The following is a 10,775-nucleotide window of genomic DNA, read 5'->3' as shown; positions in this document are numbered from 1 at the left end:
ATCTGTGCAGCATGAAAAGACTCCTACAGAATTCAGGCAGAATTCATCTGATGGGTCAAGATCATTTTAATACATAGTCATTTAAATTTATTTATTCAACCTTCTTTCCAAAAAGAAATCCAGGTCTCTTTTAATGAACTCAGCATATACAGAAGTAAACTCTAAACCTGATATGGAATCCACAGGGCAACCTCCTGGATTTCTCATATTTAGTCTGGCAGTATGATTTGACATGATAAAAATAAAGCTAGAATTACCCCACAAAACATGCTTATGCCATGTATTTGGGAAAAAATAAAAGAGCAACAGCAGAAGTCTGTAGTTTCTGACTGAAGGAATTTTCTTGTGGAGGAGGGTGATCAGGTAGAAATTTTGAGCCTGGTCCTGCAGTTGGATCCATCAAGCCTGACCTCTGTGCTCCTGCACTGCCTGCTGGAGTCAGCAGAACTACATACTAAGTGCAGGAATCTGTCCATGTGGAACCAACTGGCGATTTAGGACCTTCCAGTTTCCCACTGTGGAGAGAGGATGAGTTCACTTCCCTACAAATTCTGGAAGAGGAGCAAGAAATTTCTATAAGATAAATTTGCATTTATTTTTAGACCTTCTGTTCTCTCACTCAATCCAGTAGAGATCACGCTGAACACAGAATGCCTGCCTTTCTCGAACTGTACATGCCTACCTGCTAACACTAGGCCATCACTGCTGAAAATCGGTGTGCCCCATGTTTCTCTAGTGAGAAAAAGCACTCACATATTTTGTAGTCACTATCTAGTAGCTGCTGCTGCAGTTGCTAATCCAGCTTTTATTCGGTTTACATGTTGTATCCCAGATATGACCTGTCATTGTCATGCCCATCACTGTGGAGCACAGTGGTTGTCTTGTGCCTCTCCAAAAATGCTTTATTTCTTGACACCCTCTAAGTATACAGGACAGGGAGGTGAATGCACACCTGGAGCTCCATGCAATTGGACAATGTTCAGAATGCACCCCTCTGTCTACAGCTACATCTCCTGCTTGCTAGTGAGGCTGCATGGACACTCAGTGACTTCCAGCTGCCAGGTACATCCCATACTACCTGCCCCTGCTCAATATCAGGCTTCTCGAGCCCTCAGGAATGAGATCCACCATAGATCGATGACAAATGGCAAGAGCTGTGTTGGCAAGTAAGACAAAGTTCATGCATTCTATAATGGACACCTACTTTTCACCATAACATTCCAGGCCAGGAGACTGACCCACAGGCACACCAGCAGCATACTGCTCAGTTATTTTGGACATGACCATGGACCTCTAGGTCATTTTGCATGATGCCTGCATGGGCTGAGAACAGCTTTTGGTTTGAGTCGTTTGAGGGAGATATGCAAAACTGATGGGATCCTGCACAAGGAGATCCTGACTTGTCCAGCTGTGTTAGGGCATTTCTAGGAACAGTCAAAACCAGAACTTGAAGCATATGTGGAAATACAAAACAAAAATGAAAGGACTCATGGCATTCTCATTGCTCTGGGGTTTAGATAGCTCCAGAGCAAAGCTCTTCGGGACCTTTAGCCTGTATTGCAAGACTTTGGAGTTTATGCACCTCATCCTTTGTTAGACACAGCTGTGAATCCATTTGTAGATACATGTCTGGAACCATGTTGATCTTGAAAGCTGAACTTGAATTAGAAAGTTCACTGCAGCCCATAATTACCTGAATGCTCTGAGGAAACCTACAGGCCGCATTGTGTGCCCAAGACCCACATTCAGACAAGAAGGGACCTCAGGAAGAGTTCCACTAGAATAAAGGCACAGCAGGGAGAAGCTGTGATTATTAAAGTCTTTAAAACTGGTAGGACCACACACCTCTGACAAGGCTTCAGAAAGGTGCCATTTTCTTTAGGGACATTAACGTAGTAGTTACGAGGACTCTTGGTGGGACGTAGTGCTTTGCATCCCATCAGGTGTGGAAGAGAACTGAATTTGATGCACACAGGATTTCTTAGAGGTCTGTGTAACAACGGGCAGAGGTCACCTTTTGTATTTTGTCTGTTCTGGGCTGCTTTGATTAAAGCAGGATGCTCTGAAAATGCCTACATGACTGGGTCATACATATGAACTAAGCTGAGAAAGTCTAATCTGTAGACTGGACTTATTAATGAGTGAGCTAGTCCAAGGAATCGGACAGAATTAAGACATTATAGGCACTTTCATGGATCAGACACTTAGGCACTTTTGAAGACTCCCAAGCAACCAAGTGGGAAAATGTATCAAGAACAAAGCAAATGTTTTATAATAATGCTAAATGTCCAGGAGCAATCATGACCTTCCACAAACATCTTGTGCATTCACAGTTCACACTGGTTTCAGCAAGTCTGAAAACTGGACTTCTTGTTGGGGAACCCTAACATGGATTTAGATCCTTGATTTTACTATTAATAGTTTTGCTATTAAATAATTAATACCTCTGCTACTAAACTGCATAGGAAAGAGCTAATGAATTTTTGAGGGAGAAAAAGAAAAGATTGGTTAAAAATTTTCAATGATACTGAACTGTGTATCAGTACACCTGCTTATCATGCAAGTGTTTAAAGAAAATATTCTTGGGGATTAAATAACTGGTGTCTCTTAGAAGTGTCATCTGTCATCCATGGTTATTTTATGAAGACAGTGGATATATTTCCTCATAACGGGGAGGTGACAAGTCATCACAGGCGTAGCCTTCCAGCAGCTCTTCTGGCTCATCAGAACTGTCCTCTGACCTAAGAATAGGAAGAGGAGCAGGCACAAAAAGAATTTATCAAACACAAAGCATGCAGATAACCTCAGTGCTTGCATCCTGTCAGCCTTATCTGGGCAAAGCACTTCCTGACTTATTGAGAAAATGCTGTGAGGTGAAGTTTAACTATGATTCAACCATGTGTTCTGTTCTTTTTGTGAAGCGTAAAAGTGTCAGGAGGTGACCTTTGTTTTCATGCTGCCTATGCCTTTCACAGGTTGCTGAGGATGATGGATCAGTCAGCAGTTTTTCAAACACACTTTGATAAATGACCTAAAAGTGTTTTTTGTTCTAGGAAGGATATAATTCTGAGTAATTCAGATAATTAGAATATTTTTCCTTAGAGCAAAGAACTAAACAAAATTATTTTGTGTCTGACTAAAGCAGTTTCATACTGCTCTGCAATATCAGTGATCTTGTTTATGCCCCAAAACTAGGAAAAGAGTTAAAGCTGGAAGGTTGCTACACTGGGAGAGGCGCATGTTGTAACCAGGCCTAATCAGGAGGGAGAGCATCTGGTAGCAAACCGATTCTTTCATTGTCATAAAAACGCTGTTTGGGCGCTGACTCATGTGTTGTGATTGTGAGTGGAATCCTCTGGCTGTACATATAATAACCTTCTGGTCAACAGTCATCTAAAGCTAGTAGGTAAGCATAAAAAACATATAAGCATAAAAAACGTGCTGAAGCATATATACTAATATCTTCAAAAATAACAAGAGATTTAGTAGACTGTAAATTGAAAGGGAGTCACAAGTGAATTTAATTTGGATAAAAATGCTTTACAGAAGAGGTATGCCTCCATAGTCTTTACTCAATAAATACTTCTAACAAAGAAAAAAAAAGTCTGAAGAAGGATAGCACCCTGGACTAGTTTTTGTTTCTTTTCTGTACCTAGCACTTAAGATACAGAGAAGCCTGTGTCCAAGCACAATAAATCTTTTCAGAAGATGTACCTCTGACTCCTGGTACGCTCTGCAGTATAAGAAGCGTAGTTCTCGTCTCCGGTGAAAGCCAGGTTATCCAGGGGGTAGGCAGGGCAGAAGTGAGGAGAACCCGGGGAGGGAATTGGTGAGACACTGGACGAAACAGCACCGCAGCAGCTGAGCACTGGGTGAAGGTATCCAGAACCCACAGCAATGCCTTCCTGGGCTGGGTATGGTGGAGGGATGTACTGTACCACTGTGGCACCGTGAAAAGTTATAGGCTGGTTAATGCCGGTGAAGACAAAGGACTGTCCACTTGCAGTCTGGTCGAGGTCTGACGTATTTTCCTCTCCTTCTTTACAGGTCTTGCATGTAAGCATGTTAAATTTACAAACAGCAATCAGAATAAAAGTCACCCCAACAGAGAGCAGAATAGGTCCTAGCAACTGAGTCCACTCCAGGTGAGTAATGCCATCATATTTTATCCATCCCATAACGGTGAAAGTGATCCCCACCAGCCCCAAAAACACACCTGAAAAGAGCAAAGTGGCGCCAGCTTTATCCCCATCTGATACCAGGATATCAGACCTATTTGGCTGATAAGGAGTGACAGAAAAGACATTCAAGGAGAAATCTTCTACATTGTTGTTGTTCTGCTCCATTACCGAACGTAATGTGTCTTCTGCCTCAAGAGAAAGGGGGCTTGTAAGGGACTTGGCAGTGTATTTAAAGTTAAAGGTTCAGGTTAGTTATACAAGAACTTTGTGCATGTATGGTTAACAGAGTCCATCATGTGAAAGAATAAACTTTGCTTAGAAGAATAAAGGTCTGGGAAGTGAAGCCTGAAGTGATCACTAAAGACTTCTTGAATTACCACCATCGCTTCCGAAATGGCTTCACCCTCGCATGGCTGCTTATCTCTTTGTTTATCTTCTTCTTTAATTTGAAAACCAATGATACTTCCTCGCTGTGCCCGTGCCAGATGGGAAGGAAAGGAAGCTGCAGCCACCACAGCTTTTCCTAGGCTCCCTGCCAGCTGCTGCATTCAACATATGGACAGCATACGCTTTAGCTGACAGCAGTGCAGTGACTCTCGCTCTCCTTGGGCCGCCGTTCCACAAACCCAGATCTGCAGGGAAATGCGTGGCCATTGCTGGGAGTGCTTCACAGTGCTCTGAAGCGTGACATTTATGGCCAAGACTTGACCTCTGTTGCAGCTCATGCTGCAGTCCAGAGCTTCTGTGGTTCAAAAAATACCAAATTAAGCTTTCTGATATTTTGCCAGGGGGGAGTAGTGGGTGGGTGGATGCTAAGCATCAAGAGGGTGGTGAGTGCTGAACAGCCTGGGAGAGCTGCTGGTTATGGGAGAAAAATTATTTCAAACCAGCTAAAGCTTTCCAGCTGTTTGAAGGTAGCATAATTGCTCAGTAATTTCCCTTTAATTTTGGACATATTTTGTTGTGGGATCTACACCCCTTCCTCAGAGTTTATAATGAATAAAGCCCACATACTCTGAATAGTGCACCACAGCAGGAATGAGAAAGCATGTCTTGTAATGTTAAACGTGGTAAAACAAGGGATCTCATCCTGTGTCCAGAAGTACTTAGAATATATTTTTTTTTACATCATAATGAACATAGGTCCCATATATTAAGCAGAAAGATTGACTGAATGTTGAAATTTTTTGTTTCCTTACAGTATCAGACTAAAGTAATTGTTTTCAGAAAGTTCGGGTAGAATGTCTTGGTATAAAAGGAAAAATCCCCAACTACTCAGTCTGTTTTGACTAGCATGGCCAAGTACTACACACGACAGAGATTACTCCTCAGGTGGTAGAACGTATAATGCTATTTCCTCCTAACAGCAGCTCTGGGGAAGCAAGCTTATCCTGAGATTTATAAGACAAAAATAGCTCTAGAACTAGAAAACTCACCATCTTTCACAGTGCTTCTTCACAATCAGTAAAGGTAGCTTCAATCTACTAGGCATTCATATCACAGTGTGACAACAGCTCACTTCTGAAAGGGGCTGCTCACTGAGTTTGGTGCCTTCAGAACTGATGCTGAATGCAATTGCAGATGTGTCTTTCTAATTTGTTAGCAGATAGACCTTAAGGAATATTAGTGTTGATTCCTTTAAAAAACTTGTCTGGGAAGTTTCCAAAGTCAGTATTATGGCTCATCTATTACCCAGGGTTCCAACAAATTTTCTGACAAATACACTCAAGATCAGCTCTTCCCCCAGCACCAAGCTTCCCCCCAAGCACATCAGTCTTCCCACCAGCACCAGGACTCTCTGCACCACTTAAGCAAAGTGTTAGGGCTTGCAATGCGGTGGTTTCATGTGACAACAACTAAATTAGAAAGTGCTGAAATACTGGATAAGCTGTCCTTGTATTGGTAATTACGGCCCAAACTTAAGTCATCTTTAACCTTGTATTTGGTAAACTTAATGGAATGAACTTCTGTCAGTGCTCTCTGCAAGTCAGGTTTTTCCATCCCATGAATCATACTTGTTGCTCTTCTCTGAATCTTCCAGGCTTTCCAACATCCTTTTAAAAGCAGCATTATATCATAATGCTAGTGCTAGTGAGGACCTTCAGCCAGTGGCCCTGAGACATGTTGGCCACACTGGAGCACACTTGAAGACTTACAGAGACGAGCCAGACGCTCATGAGGTAGTAGAAGCCAACAGGAAAACAGCAGTGAAATACTTCAGAGGACTCAAAGGATGTTCCTCCAAGAAGGTGGCATGGCTGACAGCCCAGTGCCTTTACAACAATGCACACAGCATGAGCAACAAACAGGAGGAACTGAAAGCCATTGTGCTGCTAGCAAGCTATGACCTAGTGGAAACTACTGAAACTTGGTGGAATGGATCCCATGACTGGAGTGTGTCTATTGATGGCTACAGGCTCTTCAGATTGGATAGATGAGGAAGGAAGGGTGGAAGGGTTGCCCTCTACATGAAGAAATGGATAGAGCATTAAGAGCTGTCTCTGAAGAATAGCCATGTGCAGGTTGAAAGCTTATGGATAACAGTCAGAGACTGAGGCAACAAGGAAACATTGTGGCTGGTCTCTACGGCAGGCCACCTCATCGGGAGAGCCTATTGACAAAGACTTCTTAATGCAGCTACAGGAGGCATCGCGCTCACAGGCCCTTGTCCTGCTGAGGGACTTCGACACCCCTGACATCTGCTGGAAAAGCAGCATGGCGGGCTGTAGGAAATCCAGGAGACTCCTGGAATGCGTTGAGGATAACTTCCTAAACCAGGTAATAGACAGCCCTACTGGGGGGGATGCAATACTGGACATGATGGTCACCACTGCAAGGGGGCTGATTGGTGATGTCAATATTAGAGGCAGCCTGGGCTGCAGTGATCATGCGCTTGTGGAGTTTGCAGTCCTGAGGCATGTGGGACAGGCAAAGAGTAAAGTCAGGAACCTGAATTTTAGGAAGGCAAATTTCCAGCTCTTCAAGGAGTTAGTCAACAGGACCCCCTGTGAAACTGCCCTCAGGGACAAGGGAGCAGAACAGAGCTGGCAGATCTTTAAGGACGCTTTCCAGAGAGTGCAAGAGATTGTGATCCCCAGGTGTAAGAAATCAGGTACGGAAGGCAAGAAGCCAGCAAGGCAGAGTCATGACCTGCTGGTCAAACTAAAGGCAAGAAGGAAATGCACAGGCAGTGGAATCAGGGATGGGTATCCTGGGAAGAGAGTATATGGACATTGCCTGCTCGTGTAGGGATGAGGTCAGGAAGACAGCTGGAGGGTAGTGTCACCTTCCTACTGCAGTTTATTGAAGAACTCTGTAGTCACTATTTGCAACAGGGTTGTGCTGGAGCACTTCATCAGTCCTACGCAATGGTCCTTCAATGCATCCTGAATTCAGAGTTTTCTGAATTGGGTGTTGCATCGTCCCATGGCTGATGCTTTTTGTCTCTGGCCTAGGACATGACTCAAGGGTTGTTGTGCAAGCGCAGGGTAGAGCCAGCTTCAAAGCATAAATAAGCTGAGAGGAGCAGGTTCAGTCAGCTGCTCACAACTGCATCTATCTGCAAGGTGGCTTTATATGCTCCCAGAGAATGCTGTCTTGTCGGCTGTCACACCAAATTGAAGGTACTTCCATACCTAATTATCCAGATACATGTATGTGTGATAGAGGAAGGAGCACAGATCTAGATGAAGGCTGACACATTCGCTGCCGAAACGTAGAGGTATTGGCAGAAATATCTGCTTGGACACAGAAATGCCCTGTGAGCCATGACTCCAAAGAGACAGGACGGAAAAGGGATAGATGGTTACAGCACCACCAACTGCAAAGGGCAAGGATGGGGTGGGTGCCATCCAGCAAGTGCAGCTGTCCTAAAAACACAATATCATTGCAGAGATGTGTTCAATCTGTTTTTTTCGGATGAGTTAGCCTTCTATTTTTTTTCAGCTGTTGGTCATGCAGGAAGAAAGACTTCTGCTAGAGAACAGTCATCAGCTATATTTCTGCAAATCCTTCTCATATCCAAAGGACTGTAGTGTTGCAGCTAGAAGCAGTGCAATGTCAGTGCAGGCAGCAAGGAAGAGACCTTAACTTTGCTTACAGAGCATAAGCAGTCCTTACCTCCCACTTGGCCTGTTTAAGTAAGTGTGAATCAGTAACCAACTTGATTTGCTCCCTAGCATTTGTATGCCAGCACTTAAGCTAACCTTAGGGCTGAAAGGGGGTTATAGCACCATTAGTGTGACAGTAAAGTATCTCACTTCCTCAATAAAAATGCTATTCTGTATTATTTTAAGCTACTTTTATAGTTTTACAAGGTGTCGCTTCCTTTCTAATACAGACATTTCACCCCTACTCCCCACATCAAAAATTCCTCCCACTAATGCTGTTCATTCTGTGTTAGCCTTCTATTTCTGACCTTGCTGAAAGAGATTTTGAGAATATGGTGAGCAAATACTGTTGCCCTGGCTATGCTGGCTCTCTTGGTGCTGAGCAAGTTATGGAGATGCACTCAGCACATCTACTGAGTTTTCAAGAAATGGTTGTCCAAGTCAAAAACAGAAGATGCTAACACAGCTGTACATCGAACTATTTCCTAGGCATCTTCTCAAAATGATACAGAGAAAAATCCTGTTCTCTGTCCTCATTTCCAGAGACAGCACCTACTCTTCCCATGAAATTCAGGTGCTGATGCTGAAAAGTCAGGTCAGCAGCTTTCTAAAGCCTGCTGTTGATGAAGACCACTTTTTTAGAAATAAAGTGATCCACACTGAAGACTCTGCAGCAGAAGATCAAAACACGATAAACCTTGAAGAAAAGCAAGATCATGTTTCTGTTCTAGAGGACTGAGCCCAGAGTCAAGGTATTCCACTTGATCAGTGTGGTCTCTTGAGTACATCTCAGGAACAACAGATCGAACAAATTGCCAGCATCACAAAAGGTTAATATGTTTAGTTAGCAAACCAACACAACTATATATATATGTGTATATATATATTTTTTTTAAGGAAACAGGTGCTGACATATTTAAAGATGTATTTGTTTAGATTAAATGCTTTTTATGTTTAACCTTTTCAGCAAATGAGTGTTCATTTGTAATTCAAACTACAGAGCAAAGCCAACGTGGGTCTCTCTTTGCATGGGATCTTTTAGGTAAAATACCACAGCTTCTGTCCTTGCTGTGTAATAGCATGACAAATCCAGAGAGAGACAAGCTCCTTTGACATGTGCAAGGCTTTGTATGCACAAGTCATGTAGGGCAGTGGGCACTACTGTTAAAAATCATGTTAGAAACAAAAGCTTTAAAAGAAAAAATCAAAAAGATGGTAAGCTATAGTTTGGATTACAGAAGGCATTCAAGGAACAGCATCCTTGTAAAACTCACTAGTGAAAAAACACGTGAGGGAAAAGAGGACAAAATGCCTGCTGGCTTTTGTGGATCCCCTCTCTTCATCTAGACATTTCCCATGGCAGAGTCATGCCATTTTAATCAGCTCCCACATACTAAATCCCTCTCTGTGTCGTGTTTGCTCATTGCTCTGCATGCAGAAGTCCCTCAGCTCTATTGCTGGCTAAATACACGGCTCTCACTGGATGGTTTGTTTTTATGTGGCTGCACAAAGAGCTGCCCTAGCATGACTGATGGAACAACACAGAGCTGGAAATAAATGGCCAAATGCAGGAGCTCCTGAATGTCTCTCTAAAGAACTCTGCAGGCAACAGACATTTTCATGGAAAGGTGACACAAGGCAATTGCCTTTCCCCAGGCACAGGAGGGAACCCAAGTGCTTAACTCAGAGCTTCACATTCTGTCACAGTCACACTCCCTGAAATTTGGCATGGCAGAAGACAAGTTGAGGTGTAGTTGAGGTCCCAGGGCAGGCAGGTGTTCAGAGATTCAGATGAACAAGACAGAGAGCGCTCTTGCCAGGTATTTTATTGCTGGCAAATTCACCACGCTTAACTGTGCCCAAACATTAGCTCTGCCACCTTCTGTTTCTGGGCACCAAATCGGGTCTGTTTTTCTCAAACTGGGAGATTGCAACAGGGTTCACAGCAAGTTGTTAAGTGTCAAAGGTCAGCAGCAACTCAGCTCCTGCTAACTATCTACTATGAGCAAATCCTGCAGTTTGGGAACAGGCTCAAACATTCACAAAATAGAACTAGAACCTGTTGCCACTCCATTCTGGAGGCCGGCTGCTACTGCTAACTCAGGGGCTGGACGGGGAGCTGAGATGGCTGCATTTCTGAAGGAAGGGTCTGGCAGGCACTGTGTCAGTTAAAAACATTTGTTGTACGCATTTCCATGAAACTGTCTCTCTTGCGTTTGGTGATAAGTAATGTCTGCTCCTGGGAGATGCCGTTGTCGAGTGGCGCTCACTCTCGCAAAACAAGCACTGCTTGTATAAACCATGAATGATGAACGTAACAGTGGTATATACTCCCCCTGAAATCAGTCACTACCACAGTTAAACTGTTAGCCTATTAGCTATCCTCAATGTTGCCTTAGGGCTCTTAACTGGTGGCTAAAACTGATTTTCATGGGGATTACACTTACATAAGGGCCAGAGAGGGTCTAAATTAAGCTGTAGAGTG

The 10,775-nt window shown here is 43.4% G+C and overlaps 1 protein-coding gene across 1 annotated transcript; it reads right to left on the bottom strand.

Moving 5' to 3' along the window:
* Positions 1-2,638: 2,638 nt before the first annotated feature.
* Positions 2,639-4,346, bottom strand: TMEM174 (transmembrane protein 174). The gene is made up of 2 exons (XM_065657664.1): positions 3,715-4,346; positions 2,639-2,741 (listed from the first exon to the last, which is right to left on the bottom strand). Exons 1-2 carry the CDS (start codon positions 4,344-4,346, stop codon positions 2,639-2,641), a joined length of 735 nt encoding a protein of 244 aa, XP_065513736.1.
* Positions 4,347-10,775: the final 6,429 nt, after the last annotated feature.

Source organism: Caloenas nicobarica, chromosome Z, assembly GCF_036013445.1.
Source record: "Caloenas nicobarica isolate bCalNic1 chromosome Z, bCalNic1.hap1, whole genome shotgun sequence".
NCBI classification, from domain to species: domain Eukaryota; kingdom Metazoa; phylum Chordata; class Aves; order Columbiformes; family Columbidae; genus Caloenas; species Caloenas nicobarica.
This window is presented reverse-complemented; position numbering and strand designations above follow the sequence as displayed.